At 38.2% G+C, this 19,996-nt stretch overlaps 3 protein-coding genes across 8 annotated transcripts in view; 1 reads left to right on the top strand and 2 right to left on the bottom strand.

Moving 5' to 3' along the window:
* kcnh1a (potassium voltage-gated channel, subfamily H (eag-related), member 1a) overlaps positions 1 to 6,627 on the bottom strand; it is a 40,934-nt gene extending 34,307 nt beyond the window's left edge. For 3 of the 5 annotated variants that reach the window (XM_051426863.1, XM_051426870.1, XM_051426853.1), the window contains exons 1-3: positions 6,349 to 6,627; positions 2,468 to 2,494; positions 271 to 394 (exon numbers count right to left, since the gene is read on the bottom strand). In XM_051426863.1, the coding sequence (XP_051282823.1) occupies positions 271 to 394; positions 2,468 to 2,494; positions 6,349 to 6,421 (224 nt within the window). In that variant the 5' untranslated portion in view covers positions 6,422 to 6,627. The remainder of the gene's footprint in view (positions 1 to 270; positions 395 to 2,467; positions 2,495 to 6,348) is intronic. The other 2 variants (XM_051426889.1, XM_051426881.1) reach the window with 1 other exon arrangement.
* Positions 6,628 to 8,884: 2,257 nt separating this feature from the next.
* mrpl57 (mitochondrial ribosomal protein L57) lies at positions 8,885 to 13,478 on the bottom strand. Its single transcript, XM_051418860.1, has 2 exons — positions 13,099 to 13,478; positions 8,885 to 9,786 (listed from the first exon to the last, which is right to left on the bottom strand). Exon 2 carries the CDS (start codon positions 9,769 to 9,771, stop codon positions 9,466 to 9,468), a length of 306 nt encoding a protein of 101 aa, XP_051274820.1. The 5' UTR covers positions 9,772 to 9,786; positions 13,099 to 13,478; the 3' UTR covers positions 8,885 to 9,465.
* Positions 13,479 to 13,594: 116 nt separating this feature from the next.
* LOC127373922 (cytochrome P450 3A27-like) lies at positions 13,595 to 19,937 on the top strand. Of its 2 annotated transcripts, XM_051418836.1 has the most exons (13): positions 13,596 to 13,765; positions 13,865 to 13,958; positions 14,383 to 14,435; positions 14,932 to 15,031; positions 16,211 to 16,321; positions 16,419 to 16,504; positions 16,604 to 16,746; positions 16,856 to 16,980; positions 17,725 to 17,809; positions 18,599 to 18,759; positions 18,849 to 19,075; positions 19,340 to 19,502; positions 19,617 to 19,937. In XM_051418836.1, exons 1-13 carry the CDS (start codon positions 13,695 to 13,697, stop codon positions 19,689 to 19,691), a joined length of 1,494 nt encoding a protein of 497 aa, XP_051274796.1. In that variant the 5' UTR covers positions 13,596 to 13,694; the 3' UTR covers positions 19,692 to 19,937. The 2 variants fall into 2 exon arrangements, with proteins under 2 accessions (XP_051274804.1, XP_051274796.1); XM_051418844.1 differs by lacking the exons at positions 16,211 to 16,321; positions 16,419 to 16,504; positions 16,604 to 16,746; positions 16,856 to 16,980 and having other exon boundaries at positions 13,595 to 13,765.
* Positions 19,938 to 19,996: the final 59 nt, after the last annotated feature.

Raw genomic sequence — 19,996 nt, forward strand, 5'->3', positions numbered from 1 at the left:
GGCAGCCTTGTAAAGGAAGTCGTCTTCTCTTTGACTGTAGTGTAACAGCAACAACAGCATGATTATTTTTCAGCTTTATCAGCCAAAATGAAGCTTGTCCAGGGTTTAGTTGTACCAAGATCTTACAGTGTCAATGGCTAATCTTGTTTATCTAACACAGTAAAATATGTCAAAAGATTTCATGCCAGTGCCAAAATAATAACTATATAGATCTGCCTCTTCAAAATTAGTTCATCATCTAAACTAACACACAGAGATCCTCTTGCCTACCTGCAGGTGCTGCTTTTCTGCATCACCTCAGCTCTGTGGTAGCCCGACAACTTGCAGAAACCATCATTGCTGTAGACGATGGGCCAGTCCACTATCTGAGCGTTTCCCAGGACAAAATTGGTATCTGTTTGAAAGTAAACGGGAAAGAAAGGGGCAAATAACTTGAGGGATTGCAGTACTTCCTAAAAACAACAACACAGAAATACTTAAACTATCGTTTGGGTTGGGAAAAGGTTGAGGTGTATTACATTTGATCTAAATCAAAGTCAAGGATTTGGTGGAACTGCAACTGAAAACAGAAGTAAGTTATTCAGAGAATTACAGGACGCAACTATAAAGCAAATGTATAGGCAAACGTATATTTTAAATTAAATTTCTATGTGTCAAACATTTTTATTGTAAAGCAAAGCAAATGTCTATAAAAAAGCGCCACACACTAGGACTTCATAGATTCTCAACACAGGTTTACAGGGAAGAGAGAATGGCCACGAAACCTGGAATATGATTTTACTTTGATGTTTACTTAAAAATGTTTTTTGAAACTGATTTCTTGTTTAAAAATGTGCATGTGTCTTGTAATGTTTCCACTATCATTAAAAAGATTGAGTAACCCTGCCTTTAAGAGCTACTTTAAAGACACTTAAATCATTTCATTAGTGTCCATGATGGTCTACGGCCCATTACACACTCCACAGGGCGGTATACACAAATGTAAGTCAAACACAAAATCTTTGCATAGAAAACATCTTGTGTTATCTCTTTGTGTGTCTTAATTTCAGAGGTGTTTGGGGGGTAAAACAGTGAATACTTATGTTTGTCATTAGTATTCCTTATTGTCAATTACAGTCTAATAATAATATCTGCTTTCATCGATTTTTAAATGTCATGAAGTAATGGCATATTTAGCATTTTCAAATAACAGCAAAGCCTCCGAGCAAGACTTATTCATGGTCAAAATGTTAATAAACCTAAATAATCATTGAGTTGCATGTATATTTTTAATGGCCTATTTTGCTTTCATCCTATTTTTAAACCTCAGTGATTTTTTAATTAACATTCACATACTGTTACTCAGCATCTCTACTTACACTCAAAATGGTCCCCATGTCATTATACATGAAATAAAGGAGAACTGGAGTTTTTAATTTAAAAAAATCTTTTTGAACTAAGAATGATTAATAAAACATGTAAGTGATTGTGCTGTGTAGTATTTGCCTGAGCGCAACAGAAATGGCACATACAGAGTGTTGTGTTATTAAAAGGTGAGGACATAATGGGATATACATTACAATTACTGAGTCAAATATAATATGTTTTGAACACGAAAGACATCAATGTTTTTCAATGTGTCCCATTTAAAAATACCATAATCGTACTTTAATAACGTGCTTGATGCAAGACTTCAAGACAAATTAGATGTGATTACTCATTTACACTTTTGATTTGACAAAAATTAAAATCAAGACAATGTGCATAAAATGAGTCTGCCAAAGTACAAAGCAGCAAGCAAAAGCTTCGTTCTATAGCTGAGATCATAAAGACTTTTCAAAATATGGATCGTATTCCTTGATTATTTTTGGCACAAATCATAATTTTGGCAATTTTGGCAAAAAAAGGAGCAGATGTAATGGGTTAAAATCGACAGAAGAAGCGACAATAACTGGGGATAAAACCTCAAAAGAAAGAATTCAAAGCAAACCACCGTGCTATGCACACGGACTACAACAATGTGACGACACGGGGTGAAAGAGCAGGAGAAGGAATTAAAAACACCTGGCACAAAACATATACAAAAAATGCTATTTTTATACAACATATGGACACACACAAGGGGAAAAATGACTGATTACATAAAAATAAAACACACTGACATGATAACCAAAGCATGAGAACACTAGCAGAATATGATATGAGACGTTCCATGCCAATGTGTTATTTTACAATGACCAGAGGGGTGTTAATCTTGTGAGTAAAGAAGCATAAAGTCCAAAGCTCAATGATTGTTATTAGCCCTGGATTTGTTAATTCACTGCTGTGTTGCAGCAATTTTTTTCCACAAGTATTTTTAAAATCTAAAACATGTCTAATTAGTTAAGTGCTTTGTAAATTAACAGCATTTGGTATAGAACATTTAGTGGTACATTAATAGATACTGTAAGGAAAACATAAGCAGCACACCAAACTAAACTTATAGTACCTGTCTGTCTATGTGACAGTGTCCAAACTGAAATTTTTGAAAAGAAAAGAAGGTTAACAGATCACAGAGAAACATTTGTTGAATGTCAGACAAAAAAAAAGATGGGACGTGTCAAGCAAAAGAGAGACACAGGTGGTAACAACTGATCGCTGTGAGTTCGACAATCCTCTCCGTGTTGCTCTAAACCTGAACAGAAGCTACGGGCTAAAAACATGACAGTTTGTTCACACTGAAGCTTAACCATGGCACAGTTGACAGACACAGCTAATTTGTACAGAATTGTATGCCATTAAAGTATTACAGTGTAGACTTTCTGCTAGTTAAAGCTGCATTCATCAATTTGTCACCACTAAGGGGCAGATAAACTCAGAAATAAGCTGACGGACACACAGCTAGACATTGCCTTATTTGTTGGAGTTGTGTTTCTCGCCATCCGATGAATCACTTTACTTTTAGCTTTGTTTTAGTCTCTACCAACTTCTGAGAAAAAACATTTGTCTCTTTAGCTGCTGTTGTTTGCTGAAAACAGCTGTAATAGGAAATCTGATTGATCAGAACAGTGAGATTAAACAAAACACTGAATGTGATTTAAAATCTAAATAATGAGTTAAACAAAGCTAAAAATCTCCAAGTAATCCCAAAGTACTCCCAACAAGCAAATGTAGTCATTCAATGTAAAAATAAAAACTACTGATCAATGCAGCTTTAAAAAGGGCCTTTTCGTCATAGCAAGAACAGTTAGTACAGGTGTAATTAAAATCAATTGCTGTGATAAATAGGGGCTCCATGCCATGCACACATACTTCACCATTACAGTGTAAACTCTCTATATTAATGCACTTTCAAAATAGAGTAGGCTTCTGTCACCCACTCAATCTATGACAACACATAAACACCCTATATGACACACAAAACAAGAAATGGTGCTGAAAACATTTTGAAATTATCTACCAATTAAAAGTGACTACAGATGTGCAGTCATTCTATTAATTACTTTTTTGATTGGTTTAGTGATATAAGGTATTTTATTTTGCATATGGGTTGGCTTTTGTTTATTGGACTTTATTTTTTAATAACAAATTATGTATCAAATAATACTGTTAAAGTACAGCACCTGAATCTGTAGTTCCTCTTGGCTTTACGGCACTTTTTTACTGAGTTTCAGCTCATTTTTTTGTATTGTCATTACTTTTTTGGGGGGATTTTATTGACATAGACAGCAATAGAGTCACAGGAAAGGGAGGAGAGAGAGGATGACACCCAGCAAATGGCCACAGGTCGGAGTCGAACCCATAGCCGCTGCAGCCAGGACTCAGCCTTAGTACATGGGGCACCGGCTCAACCAGGTGAGCTATCAGGGCGCTTCAAGGCCCTCAACGTTACTGTTTTGGTTCAGTCCCACTGCTCTCATTGCAGTGCAGCAGGCAGCTGTTTTCAGAGAAAAACTCACTGTACACCCACTGTACACTAACTGCTCAGCAACAAATAGCAAAGACACAGCTAGAAACTAGCTGGGGAACATAGTGGAACATTGAGCAGTCAAAAAACCAGATAGTCCCCTTAGACGTTGGTAGAGACCAAAAACAGAGCTCCAAATGACTGATCCTGTTTCTCTGTAACTGCTGGATCTGTAAATAAGCAACTGATTACTAACAGCCTGCAATTGTTGCTGGTTTAAAGACATTGAACATTTTCAAATTTGCAGCAGGGTAGCAGAACCATGGAGGCTACACATCGAGCGCCAGTGGCACCAGTATGCTATTTTTGATAGCAGTTCCAAAATAAACTGCCCACATTTTCTTTGCTACTCCTCAACTCTCAACATGCAAGTAACCTTTACAGTACACATAACTAGGGTCTTGGGTGTCACCAAAGTGGTCCAAGACCCCCTTATTTTCCACACTGGCTGCATTTCTCGTGTTCTAGCTCCAGGTCCCTGCTATTGTCCATGTTTGCTCACTGGCATTATTTACAGACACTCAAATGAAACAGAGTCCTCTTTTTTTGTTGCACTTGTGCATTTCCTGCTATGAAAAGTGTAAATAATTGACTAAAAGTTACAAAAATAAGGGATATCTGATTGTTAGTGAATGCCCACCCACCATGGTACCATGGTGTCTGTCTGAAGTCACTCCACTGTTTCTCAGTGGCATCCTGCAGATTATAGTCTTGGCTCTTTTGTTTCAAGCTTTGGAGAGATTTACTGCTCGCTAATCCATGGACCGCCCAAGGTCATAAGAAACACATATACATGTGCTTTTCTTCTTATAGGGTAGATTTTCCTTTTTTTTAAAAAACTATACACCTTAGGGAGCCAAATTCTCACACTGTTCATCTTAAGAAAGCCTCATTCTGGCAATATGTATTCACCCTTTCTGAACAAATTGTTCCCTTCTGTCATAACACATTTTAATGTAGATTTGTGCACCAGGGGCAGACTGACAGTGAGGCCCAATGAGAGCATACACAGACACACATGTTGGTTTGGCACACTTCTGTGGGCACGGACCATAAAAACAAAAAACACACAAATCTGAAAAAAAAAAAAACTAACTTTAACCAAACCCCATTAAAAAAAGAAGTCCTTATAACTCCAGCCAGTTATCTGGTGTGTATCCAATATTGTCTCTGAATATGGCTTGTGATGAACACACACACACACACACACACACACACACAGCTTCTGGTTCTGTTTCACAGCTAGCTGTCCAGTGTCATAACTCTCCAGTCTGTCCTGTCACTTTCTATTGGATCTAATAATACAGTAAGTATTACTGACAACGGTGTCTAAAAATACTGTAAGACTTTCATTAGAATTAGATAAGTTTCAGCTTTAAAATGGGATTCAGACAGCACACTACGTTAATGCGGGTTGAAGACCACTTTTGTTTTTGACAAATGAACGTGTCCATATATGAGGAACCTGGCGCTGTTACCGACTGTGATATTTAATTTGTTTTGATAACTGGTTTAAACAGAGCTTTGGAACATGTCAAGAGTTTTAAAATAAAGTTAGATGAAACAGTCAAGAAAATTCCTAATTTTAATCCATTTTGCCATAATACATGAAAATCCTCTCTGCTGGTTGACTGTTATATGACTGGTAGTGCCTGTGCTAGAGGATGGGGCTTAATGTTGTTTCACTGACTTTATTATCCACAAAACTAAAAAGGCAAAAAGAAGAATGGTATGCAGTAGTCTCAATTGGGCACAGTTTGAGGTTATTTAAACTCTAATGGTTAATATTTAAAGGATAAGATATAACAGTTTAATTTCAAATCAATCTTAAAGTGGGGTTCATGGTGAAAAATATCTAAGGTTTTAATACATACCAGATACCACAGTGATCTCTTTCTGAACCTATAGATGTTTTATAGAAATTATACAATATTTACACCTCACTGACTGCAGAAATCCTGAGAATCCAGACATTTCTGGTCCATATAATTTTTCAATTAAGACTTCCAATGACCTTATGTAATCAGTAGTAAATGTAACCTGCTGTTTCCCCACACACTCCTGCAGGGACACCCAATTGGGAGCGGGAGCTTTGTCAGAAAACCCAACTCAGTCGTTCTGAAAATCATTAGACTTATTTAATTAATCTTATTTACACAAATCGTGAAATTTTAAACCAAATGTGTTCAGTAGTTTTTATCTTCTACGTAGCTCAATTAAAAAAACTTTGCAATGCACATGAAGGTGAGGGTTTTTAAAATCACTAATCAGCCCTCTTCCTTTTTTATTTCGTTAATTAGTTGATTGGCTCGATTGGACAGTCTGTTGAACAATTCAAGTGCCTGCTTTCTAAGACTGGCTATGCTTTTTTTTTTTTTTTTAAATCTTTCAGTTCAATGCACCATATCCATCCTCATCCTTACCGTTCGACCGTCTGACAATATTCTCCAAAAAAGTATTCTGAGGGGCCACAAGTCCCCTCCGACCCCCCGCCATCCTGCCTCTTCACTCAGGCGTCCGCAGGTGAATCTTTACTCCTCGGTCTGCCGCCCGTCTTCATGGTGTCTCTCTGGCTGTGAGACGCTGTGTGGATTTTCTTGGAGAGGAGCTGTTTGTCTGGTCTGTTCATCAGCCGCCTCCTCTGCCCGGTGCGGTGCGCTGGCGCCTCTTTGGTGAGGCACGCACCTCATTATCCAGGAGACGAAAACAACGCACGGACTCACCGCACAGGAGGGGCCGCGGCTCTGCCCCCCCGCACGCATCACTGACAGGGCCTGCAGCGCCATCTGCTGGGCGAAACCATGTGCGCAAAAACTCCAGTAGCCTACTTTTATTTAGTTATTTATTTTACATTTTTGAGGTAGTTGATTCATTTCCCTTTCTGCCACTTCATACATCTGCTCCACTCTAATTCTAGAGGGGGATATTGTACTTTTTACTGCACTACAGTTTAAAACACATAAAGCCAGTGGTTTCCAACCTTTCTGCCATATGACCCCTTAACAAAGTAGTTCATCACATTTCAGATGTCTTTGAGTTGTTAGCGGTTTCACCAAAGAGAGATTTCATGAACTTCTCATTTAAAAAGGTCCAGTGTGTGACATTTAAGTGGATCTATAGGCAGAAATGGAATATATAATATATGTAGGTATGTTTTTATTAGTGTACAATCATCTGAATATAGGAATTGTTGTGTTTTCACCTTCCATGGAGTCCGCCATGTTGAACTGCCATTTTTCTACATAAGCCAAATACTGGCTCTTGTTTTTTTCGTATTTAGTGGCATCGACAGTATAGATTACAACTAATTGAACACCGCTGTTGATTGAAATATGGCGGTTCAACAGGAAGGACTCCATGGAAGGCAATCTGTGGTGCCTGTAGATAAATTGTTCAATATTTTGAGACAGATAATCTGTGAATCCAGTTCCTCCTCCTAGTGCTCCTAATGGCATTTGCAAGAATCCACTGCACCTGAACGAAGACAGCCAATCAGAGCCAAGAAAGATGGTTTATTGTTGAGTGTCATTCCCAGGATTGTCTGTTTCATTTAATACTGTCGGGAAATAGTTAAAGCTTCAGCAAATGTGACAAAATGTTTTTTATAAAATGTGCCTACTGCAGCTTTAAAGATCTCACAACCCCTCAGATTTATTTTGGTGTTTTTGTACCTCAAGCAACTACAACAGTAAAAAGCTGCTGCTGACACATTGATGCATTAGTAACAACAAGCTAATATAACACACAGTAATTTATCAATCAAGGGCTATTTTTCTACAGAAACACTTTGGTTTGATACTTTTAATATCTACATTTTGCTGATAATATCTGTATTTTTATATGAGTATGATCTTGAATGAAAGAGAGAAATGTTAAGATTGTTTGTAACTGGAAAACGATTTTATTATTCTATTTGTCAACAAGATCATCTCCTTTATTTCTGTTAGTTGTTTCCTTTAAGAATTCAGGCTTGTAATATTTAGCGCATTTAAACAGCTTGAACTGTGTAACCGAAATGAGAAAAACTGTTGGGAAAGCTTCCTGCAGTCGACCCAGGAGGGTTCTGGTTAGTAAGTTTTTTATAGATTAACCGCTTAGTCAGGTTCTTGAAATTGGTGCCCCAAAGGACCAGCAATACTGAGCCATGTGATTTTTTTTTTTCCTTTGACTTTTGCAGTAGAATTGGCCCTTTCACAGAAACCATTTTAACCACCAGCTATTTAATACCATTCAGTTATTTTGGACCCTGCCGTGCCCACACTAATACAGACCTCAAATAATGCTTCTGGTGGCTACATTTCCACCAACATGAAACAGACAACACAAAGGTCAGTATGAAAGGTTTCTCACACCTGTGAAGCCCAGAGGTCAGCTGCTTTTCTATCCTCAGTTTGTTCATTGGGTTCACCTGTTGTCACAGGTGTAAATCAGACTGGATGGTTAATGTGGAAACAGCAGGATACTGACTGAGTATCAGTTTTATGTTTAACCAATTAAAAGGTTATAAATCTTCTGATCTAATTTCTTTTAACTACATCAGCGTGTTATAAACCAATTATGGAATGTGTGTATACTTCTTATAAATGCTAAGCTAATGCTTTGCTTTGCTTTATGGTGCACACACCTCCTTTGACCAATACTTAGGCTACTATGCTACTGATCACCTGCTGGTTCTTCTTGTAGTAATGCATTTGTGTAGGACTGATAGAGGGTACTTAATGGCAATAATTGTTATCAGACAAGTCATCAATACAGTATGTGAGGGTCAAACTCTTGCACAATGTAACACTGAGTCAGAAATATAGCTTGACTGCCAGGTATTATAATGTGAGCACAGCCTTTGTCTTAGACAGACAGGCAACAGAAACACTTCAAATGTCATTCACACGGCTCCGCACTATGGCACAAATGTTACATTTTGAGAATCCATTAATGAAGTGAGAGAGTGAAGCTTGAAAATGTTTTGTAACTTCAAAGGGATTAAATGTTTAATTCCAGCGACAATTGGGCTCAATGACAGTCACAACCCTTTAACACATGAAATGTAGAACAGTAGAATGCATTCAATTATTTTATAGTGAAATTAACCCTTCGTAAAATTACATAATTTTGCCCCAACCTCCCCAAACAGTTTAAATAATTCCTCAAACATTTTCCTCATGGATTAAACTCCAGCAGATCATATAATTATAAAGAATTTATAACCAGTGGGAACCCTGTTTTTCTCAACTTGAAAGTATATTTTGTTAATGAGTGCTAAAAAAAGGACCCACAGATAGAACATTTTTATCCAAATGAGCAGCCCTGAATGTGGAGAAGTTTCAGTCCTGTTGCAGTGTGGATTCAGTCTGTGATACAGAAACACAAACAGCTCACAGATTTGTTAAAACAGTCTACTGTGTACCTTTCATGGTCTCAACATACAAAGTCTCGCTGTACATTACTACACATAACGAACCAGAGCTTTCTTGCACACGTCATCTTACGTTGTTACATTATAAAGACAGTCTTTGCACATCATTTCTCTGCTCATATTAACTTCACCAAGTCTTGGTGATTTTGAGATGACTCAGGTGATCTGTGATGTGTTTGTGTTCAGGGAATTTGGCATATTTGGCCTCCTTGATCTTTAGCCAGTTCTGGGCTCTGCGCTCTGCGGCGTGGCGGTACTCCTGCTCCGTAGTCATGTACGGACGACTGATCCAGTATTCGTTCTCGGCCTCGCGCTCCAGATGGATCAGCGTATTGCGTTTCATCTGCCAGGTAATTTGTCGTGGACGCCGATACTTTCCGATCCACTGCTTCCCAGAGATGCCTTTCCGCAGCAGGGTGAGGGTGAGAAACATGGTGGTAAATAATTTCTGAAAAAGCAAAATGGGTGTAAAAAAAAAAAAAAAAAAAAAACAGGATCAGTGATTGCTCTGATGACACTGTTACTGTTCATTCATGTTCAACAGACGTATTGTGTGCTAGTAATATCGCCATTACAACAGTACAGAATTGTTCAGTATTAGACATTTTGATTTGCCATAGGAAAAGCAAAGGTGTTACTAGTAACATTAACATCAGCTCTGTGGTATCCAAGTGTCTCAGTAACTGAAGCAGCTAAACAAAATCCTTATTGTATCAGTTAAACTCGTGCTTTTCCTACTGTGACATGTTAATGTGTTTTTTAAAAAAGACCATCAAAAGGCCCTGCACACCCACAGGTGTTAAACGTTAGCTAGCTCACTGGACCTCTGCTCAGGTGGAGTTTGTAAAGAGCTGCTTGTCCAGGTAACCAAACTTCATATACTAATAAAAGGTGAGGTCAGACACAGCACACTGTGGCTCAGAGAGGTGAGACAGGAAATAATGTGGGCAGGTTTGTAAGCACACACTGCGAGAGCCATCCATGAACAACAGAATGCCAGAAAATGAAGTAACTTTTTATCCAACATTTACCCGTCAGTGCCCTTTATCATTGTTCGTGTGCTCACTGCAGCCAATCGGCGTCCTTCCTTCTAACAGTGCTTCTGTCATTTTGCTGTGCAGTTTAATACATAAAAGGATACAACCAATATAACGACCTGGCTGCACATTGACACAGTGTCACAGTTCTGCAGGTGATAGTTCTTTTTATGCCTTTATTAGATGGTGATAGGAGGAACACGTGTCGATCTGAACCTCAGTTATTAAGGTGTAAGTAATGTGCAACAGAAATAACAGGAGAGTAATGAAGATGTTGATCAAGTGCAGTCTGTGAACGCCCACACAGCCCTGAGAAGAGATCTAATCAGTCAGATAAGTGAAAACACCTGTGTGGGTGGATCATCAGTGTAGAAGCACTTTAAGAACCCTTCATGTCATAAACAAATCCTGCTAAATAAAATAAACCCAATTAAAGAGAAATAAAGACAGTCCTGCTTGATTCTTGTGAGGATGGGATTTATCATTCTGCTGCACCAAAATATTATTATTACTACTACTACTAACTTTTACCACTGTAAATCACTGCCATCAAATGCCTTTGACATTCACTCTTCTAACCGGATTACTGCACATTTGCTGTTTACTGCAACCAGAGAGGAAATCGGCCCATTTCAAATAAACTGTAAGATACTCATCTGAAAAATTAGGGATGCACAATAATTATCAGGACAAATATATTTATCAGTCCATAATGGGAAATATATTTTATTACAATTTGCCGGAATAATTAAATTACAGCCAATAAATTATGAGTTGAGATTATTAGTTATTTGGACTTCTTATGTAAAACGATTGATAGGCTTTATGTTCTATATAGGCCATGTTTGTCAAGTTTTTCAATGAATGAATAAATAAACGGACATTTGAAGAGTCAGAACTGTTTAAATTATCCAGCTTTTCTCACCACATCTCACATTTCATACCCTTAGGAGTGCATAAACTTCAGGTTATGAACTGCTTTTAAATACAAATTTATCAGGCAACTTATCGGTGTCGGCAGTGAGAGGCAAGTAATTATCAGTTCTCATATCAGCTGAAAAAAAGAAAAACACCAATATTGTGCATCCCTAATGAGTGTATGTTTCATGAGGTTTGAACTGTGCACTGATTCGGTAACCGAGTGCTGATCTTTGGCACACTGATGAATCTTATGATTATGACAATTTTACAACAGTGCATGACAATTACATCATATGAACAACTTTATCTCCTCGTGGTTAGGTGGGTTATTGTCTTAAAAGTCAAAAGGGTATCTGTTAAGAGATTGGAGCAGCTAAAATCTGTATTGACAAGGAAATGCATGAGTGTGTGTAAGGAGCTGCTGTTCAATGTTCTGGTTTTAGTCTCACCGCTCTTAGAGTTGTTTTCTGCTACAGCTCTACAAAACAAAATAAAAAAAGACCTGTACACCATCTGCTCAGCACCAGACACAGGTAAAGACTAGCTGGTGAACATAATGGAGCATTTAGCAACTAGAGAGCCAGATATTTCCCTCAGGAGTTATTCAAGACTAAAACAGACCTGAAAGGAGAGTAAATATTTGCCAGGTGGCCAGAAACATAGAAATGAATAGCAAGGTTGCCACTTGTCTGATGGATGTGTAAATAAGCAATAGTTTACTAACAAGTTTATATCAACTTAAATGGTGAGAATATTGCCAGTATTGTGTTCAAAACCTATTTTTGTGCAACAAAATCAACTGTTTCAGTTTTAACAGTTTAATTTAATGCTAGTTCGTTATTTATTAAATTGCCATACCATAGAAAAGTACACCTGTAGATACTAAAATAAGTAAGCTATAAGTACATTTGATTTAAGTGGGCTAATGAGTAAGCATCAACTGTATTTAAGACCTTTTTCACAGCAAATATTTGGACTTGCCATAGCAAGAGATGATGGCATTAAGGAAGGCTCAGGTACATTAAAGTGTCAGCCATGTCATGTGAGTGAGGGATGGTGCACAATATCAGGGTCAGGGTTTAATCACTTACAGAAGTTTATAATTACACCTTGTGCTTTTCCTGCAACTTCTTATTCGGGTTTCTACTGTTCAGAAATCTGATCAGCTCTGTGACACTAAAGTAATGGCATTACATGAGAGGCAAAAAACCTACTATAGGTGACAGCAAACGTCAAACACAGACATGGGGAATGGAATAATGGACATGGGGGTAATTGGGTTTAACAAGGTATCATTAACTCCTCTGTGTAACGCAATAAACCTTTTTCACAGCAGCTATTTTGCCATGAAATAGTAGGGTAAATAAAATGATATTACATAAGGCTCTGTTGCAGAGAGCAGAGTCTTTCCAGTGAGCCAGCATACACAATAACACCCTGACTCTGGTTGACCTGAACGGAACTGAACCTTCGTTAGTTTCACCGGTGGTTTACCAAACTACACCACAAACTACAAACTCCATTGATAAAACAGCTATATAGTTTATTGTTAACATTACATCGTATAACCCACGCAGCACGTGAGGTCTCATTACACCTGAAGGGAAAAACGTGACCCCTAAAAGCCCAGTGGAGCTAGCTTAGCTGTAGCTAACGTTACACACCAAGGACACACACACACACACACACACACACACACACACACACACACACACACACACACACACACACACACACACACACACACACACACACACACACACACACACACAACCATCTGTAAGCCACCGTTTGCTCCTTACCTCAGTCTCTAACTCTCAGATTCAGAAGGTTTCTAAAGACGAGGACCAGCAGGGAAATGTGAGAGGAGGCGATAGGTATTTCCGGGTTATCTACGGTGCCGGAGAAGGCTCAAACATGTCCCTGTTTGTATTTCACGCGCTATGTCGCTCAACGTTAAAGAAGCAGAGACTGTAGCAATAAAGTAGGATATCAAGTATTACATTAGTCATTTAATTAAAAGCAGCCGACTTTATTTCACTTCTTCCTGTTTCTATTCGGTCGTACTGCAGCACCATCAATATTAAACACTCTCTATATAAACTGTTGCATGTTTACACTGTTAACTATCACAGAGCACTCTGTCCTTAAGCATTAGGAAGATTATTAAAGTGGCCAATGGATGGACTGTGTTTTCTTTTCATATTCAGCTGTGTATTAAATGTAGCAGTCCTCTAGCACTGCAGTGTGAAAGCTAAAGCCCTCGGCGTCCAGGGACCAGTTTCTTCCTGGATCTCTACAATCTGGGCTCCTCCCACTGTCAGTGGCAGATCAGGTCAATTGTTTCCCAGCTGATATTTCTAAATTTTCACGCAGTTCGTGTCTGCATCGACACAACATGTTTCTCTTTACAATGTTTTCAGCAACCACCTGGACTTTGCTGGCTCTGTGTCTCTCCCTGTTACTGCTGTGAGTAGTTTCTGTTTCATTAACTATCAAAGGTGTTATTCACCGACTGTCCTACACTGACTGTGATTGTGTATAACTGTTTTTTTTAATATAATATAGGTATGGCATTTGGCCATATAGGTTTTTCAAAAAGCAAGGAATACCCGGACCAATGCCTCTGCCTTTTGTTGGAACACTGTTAAGCCTTGGAAAGGTAATTACTCACACATAAACACAAACATTATGTAAGGAGTTGATTGATTTGAGAGTTAATGATTAAGAGAGTATATGTCCTTATTATGTGCTGCATTTGATGACAGGTAAAGCTTTTTGAAGGAGCTATTTATTTGTTGTTTTATCAATAGTAAGTCATATTGTTTGATTAGTTTGCTTATATTTTTAATAGTGTTTTCTTTTGCAAATTATTTGTTTTATTTAATTATTATTATTTTGTTTAGTATATTTTGTTTTAGTTTATTTGGCGTATGGGGTAACACTGGGTACCTGAGGTTATATGCAGAAAGTGAGTGGGTGTTAACCTGGCCTTCATTGCTTATCTATACACTTTGTTCATGTAATGTTAGAGGCTTTGTGACCCTTTAACCTTTTTAACACTTTAACACATTTTGCCTTGGTAGGGATTCCTTCGTTTTGACTGGGAGTGCCATGCGAAGTACGGCGATATCTGGGGGTGAGTTGTACTTCGCCCTTCAAGTCCAACCTGCTGCAGGTGACGTCAGTGTCACAGGAAAATCCATTTTCTTAAGTTAAAGTACAAACCAGGATCTGGGCCCCTCTTCTCACTGTCACAAGATAAATCAGAGGGGTGAGATGATAATTAGAGCAGGACAGCAGAACAAACAAAGTTCTCTTTTTTCCTATCTTTTTTTTAATGAAATATTGGATATATTTTCCTCTCTGGGCTTTTGATAGTTATTTAAATTAATCTCTCTGAGAAGTTTAGAGTGGAAACATCAATAAAACCATGACATGGGGGCCTGACGAGGCAGTGCTTTCACAAGCCATAAAGGTTGGAAACAATCAACTGGTTTATTCTTTCCTTGTGGGAACCTGGCTAAACGTTAGATCAACATACATTTACTTCTGTCTTATGAAGCTTTATAAAGTATTCATGTTAAAATAATAGCTCATACTTTACTCTGTGCTGTTGTTGTGTTTTTGTGCAGGTTGTTTGATGCACGAGCGCCCATTCTAATGGTGGCAGACCCTGAGATGATTAAAACAGTGCTCGTGAAAGAGTGCTACTCCGTGTTTACCAACCGGAGGGTATGAGATTCATCTTGTTGCGTATTCTCGTACAGCAGAGTATATAATTCTTCAGCATGTGATGTCCAATGACAATGATGTAACATTTGCAGTCAGTTATGAAGTTACGCAACTCTGTGAAGTCCCATTTGTAGCATATCCGGTTGTTGAGTCAGATATTTACGGTTGAAGATCACACCAGACGGCACGCATATGTTCTGAAATACAGCTAAACTTGAAATTGTAGGTGGTGCAATATAACAGTATTTTGTATTTATTGAATGAATCTCTTCAGACTCATATTGTGAAACACATCAGCCTGTAACATCAGGGTTAATGTGTGCTCATGTGTAGAACCTCAAAGTAATACTATTGCCAGAAGCTCAATTTTTTTTATATTGGTGCCACAGAGCTGCAGGTCTAACTTAGCTTAGCATAAGGATTGGCCTGGCTCTGACCAAAGGTAACAAAATCCAATAAAATTGAAAAAAACAATGCACAACTCTTCTTCATTACGCCATGCTGCATCCCCCAAACAGTTTTTATCTTGCTTTTATCTAGGTGGTGTTTCTGGTTTCTTTATATACAATTCATTTATTTGTCAGAATCACCATAGATACCAAATATACAAAAGAGAGCTCTATCACAGACATATTGGTATCGCATCGGTATCGCATTGTTATGTTATATGTTATCCAGTATTCGGCAATATACAAACAAAATGCTTATGTACTGAGTACTGATGTTTAACTGATGTTTTTTTAATTCTCTTTGTTAATTTCTGCAATTGTTAAACAAATTTTACTCAAATATTCTTTAAAGTTATTTTTCTAAGACAGCAGCCTTCTGCGTATCTTTGCAAAGTCATATCGGTGCAAAATTGGTCTATTTTCTTTCTGGCTCAAAAATACGCAATATCGGTAATCTGTGAAAATTTTCCCTCTAAAATTGATTTCAGTTTTAAAAATCCCATATCAGTCGGGCTCTAATACAAAACATTATGATCATCCCCAAGACAAATCGTTCTACCCAAGGATTTCTTTACATTGTAATGTACAGTGTGATGATTCAGCTCGAAGTGGACATATTGAATGGTCAAGGAAGGAGAAATGACGGAGCATACTGTAACTATATAACTCTTCTGTACAAGAATGTAAACACTGAGTGTAGTTTCCCTTTTAACTGTACTCATGTTCACAGGATAATGTAATGGAGGCATTTAGCGATGCAATTACAGTAGTCAAAGATGAAAGATGGAGAAGAATTCGTAGCACGTTGTCACCATGCTTCACCAGTGGAAAACTGAAACAGGTCGGCATCATACCAGAGTTAACTTCTGCAATCTGCTTCCTGTTATCTCGTGCAGCGATACAAACAAATATGTCTACATGTGCAACTTTTTTTGAAGGTTTATCCCATCATTGCTCGGTATGCAGACCGGCTTGTTGAAAAACTTGGAACAACAAATTTGGATGAACCCGTCGATGTCAAACAGTATGTTGTTAATCTGTTATGTGGCATCATATCATTACATACATCATTAGTCCATTTTAGTTCCTAAAAGAAAACCACCTCTCTTTTCTTCTGCTGCAGATTTATGGGACCTTACAGTTTGGATGTTGTGACCAGTGCGTCTTTCAGTGTTGAAGCAAACTCTATAAACAATCCTGATGACCCAAATACTGTTAATATCAAGGAGCTCCTTAATTTCCGATTTTGGATTGTTTTTTTACTAAGTACGTTCTCCTTTCACTTCTGTTTTAGATGGAGATCTTTTGATCATACAAGCACCTTGTGAACATTAGTGTGCACATTTTTGGCAACAAGCCTTTGTTCTCCTTTCAGTGATATTTCCCTTTGGGGCCCGTCTGCTGGAGCTCCTGCATATCAGCATAGTGTCCAAACCCAGCTTGGAATATTTCCACAACATCATCTTGAGATTTAAAGACCAGCATCGTGCAGATGAATCTGTAAGCATTTCATCTGCATTTAGATGATTGATTGATTGATAGATACTACTCTCATGTCTGTATGCTAAATATGAAGCTAGGGTCAGCAGTCAGTTAGCTTAGCTTAGCATGAAAACTGGAAACATGGGGAATCAACTTGTCTGGATCTGTCTAAAAGGTAACAAAATCCGGCTGTCCAGCACGTCTAAAGCTTGTGAGTTAACATGTTACATCTGGTTTGTTTTATTAATGCAAAAACAGTACAAAGTACAAAAGTTGAGTCTGTGCCCCTGTCTAAATAATATGGAGGCACCATGATTATCAGCCATCAAAATACATGTTTGTAGTGGCTGTAAAGCCTAGCTGAACTTCCTAATCAGATCACAGTTTGTGGTGTAATACCAGCTAAGAAGTAATCCAACAACCTCCTGTGAAACCACTTGTCATTAATACCGATTAAACAAACACGATATTAGTTGTTAAATAGCTTTACCATTGGTTAGAGCCAGGCTAGCTGTTTCCCTCTACTCTCAGTTTTTATGCTAAGCTAAGCTAACCCTCCTGGTCTAATGGGCAGACATGAAATTGGTGTCAATCTCCTCATGTAACTCTCCCCAAGGTAATGAATACGCAGATTTCCTAGAATGTAGATCTACTTCTTTAAACCCATAGGGACTGTGGGGTGGGAGAAGTGCATCTCACAAATATACGTAATACATTTTATGCATTTTGTGTCAATGCTGAATGCTCCCTGTGCTGATCCAGATTCAAGCCGACTTCCTGCAGGTGATGATTCAGAACGAGATACCAGAATCAGACATAAAGAGTGAACAAGATCAGCCAAGTAAAGGTATGTTTGCAAGTCGAGGTACACTAATAGTTTTACTCTTAAAATTCATCAATTTACATTTAAATTGTTCTTCAACTTCCTCAGCTTCAGCACTCATTCAGCTCAGGAAAAATGCATATTTTTTCTATCATTCCTGTTTATGAGGCGATTCTTCTTCACTAGACAAGATAACTGAAGATCGATGGTTTTCCACATATTTTAAAAAAAGTTACACAGATCCTCCCATATGAGCATCAGTGTTTTTTCTATTTACACCTGTAAATATTGTGACTGAAATTGCCATTTGCTTCAAATTGGCCATGATAGATGATCTGACTACGCTACACCATAAAGGGTAACAAACTTTAATGTATCTACTGATTATTAGAGCTCAAAGGATTAGGTGATAAATCCTTTAGCCCGAATGAAAGAAAATCTCTGGTAACTATTCTGATAACTGGCTAATCATTAAAGTCACTTCTCAAGTAAAACATTGTCCGGTTCTTGCTCCTCAAATTCGAGGATTTGCTGCTTTTTTTCTGTTTAATATCATTATAAACTGAATATATTTGTGTTTTAGGTTATTGGTCAGATAAAAAATCTGCTCAAATTCAACTTTAGGAAATTGTGATGGGCATTTTTCACTATTTGCTGACATTTTATAGATCAAACAACTAAATTGTTGTCAGATTAAGTGATAACTAAAACAATTGTTAGTTACAGCCCTACTTTGATAATGTCAAAAGTAAGAAATACATTTCTATGTCTGAACAATTTTTGACAAATTTCTTCCGCTTTATTTTCTTGCAGGTTTGACTGAACACGAGATCCTTTCCCAGGCTGTGGTTTTCATCTTTGGTGGGTATGAGACCACCAGTGTCACTCTCACGTACATCCTTTACAACCTGGCGACCAACCCTGAGGCGATGCAGACCTTGCATGAAGAAATTGATGCCAGACTACCGAGAGATGTACAGTAATTTTGCATGTGATTCATTGCAGTTTACTAACTTTTCTTGTTCTAATCTTTGTTTTTTTTGTGTGTTACTTTTGCCTCTAGGCTCCCATTTCATACGAGGATCTGGCCGGTCTACAGTACCTTGACCAGGTTCTTTGTGAGTCACAGCGTTTGATACCCACTGCTCCTCGGCTTGAGAGGATGTGCAAAAAAACTGTCCAGGTCGGCGGCATCACCATCCCAGAAGGAACCCTGGTTGGGATTCCTGTGCACGTTTTACACAAGGACCCACGCTTTTGGAGCTCACCTGGGCTTTTCAAACCAGAGAGGTAAATGTACACTTTGCTAAGCTTTCACACTTAATCTATGAGCAAGAACCTTTTGTTCCTCCACAAGAAAATGTAATTACTGTGAAATGTAAGGACCAGTGTGTAGGATTCAGTGGCATCTAGCGGTGAAGTTGGAGATTGCAACCCCCATTGTTCCCATAAGACAAAACTGCAATATTGTGCAGCCTTAGTGAAAGTGCCTGACTTAAAATACTACCTTAAGTAATACTGGGTGTGATGTTTATGTTCTGTCTGTATGTGCAGGTTCAGTAAAGATAGCGGAGAGGAGGTGAACCCGTATGCGTACATGCCGTTTGGGCTCGGCCCTCGTAACTGCATTGGGATGCGCTTTGCTATCCTCGTCATGAAGGTGGTTATTGTTCGTCTCCTGCAGAGTTACACTTTGGAAACATGCAAAGAGACCATGGTAAGAATAACACTCCACTCACAGCAACACACATGTGCACTTGTTCATGTGCGTTCAGAGTGTTGTACCACTCAGTGATCATGTCCCTAATTTCATATTAATTCCTTTCTTTAGATTCCGTTGGAGTTTGACTGGAAGCTGCAGCCAACAAAACCAATAAAACTCAAGTTTGTTCCCAGACAACAGTAGTCTAAGAGGGAGAAAATACACCTTGCTTCTGAATCAAAAGCAAACGCAAGCTTAAATAACGTGTATACTACTGCAACTCATATACTCAGCACTTGATTAACTGTGCCTCAAACTGGGCAAATTTTAATGTTCTATAATATCTTATCTTTTTATGGTTCAGTTCCTACAGAACCTTCACAACTCAAACATATTACATTTTTGTAAGAGGCGGATTAGAGAACGTACAATAAATTCATCCGAGCATCAGTGTTTCATCTCTTTTTGCATTTGTTTTGTCTTTCTTCTTTTTTTAACACCATGCCAGT

This window comes from Dicentrarchus labrax, unplaced genomic scaffold, assembly GCF_905237075.1.
Source record: "Dicentrarchus labrax unplaced genomic scaffold, dlabrax2021, whole genome shotgun sequence".
In the NCBI taxonomy this organism is placed as follows: Eukaryota; Metazoa; Chordata; class Actinopteri; family Moronidae; genus Dicentrarchus; species Dicentrarchus labrax.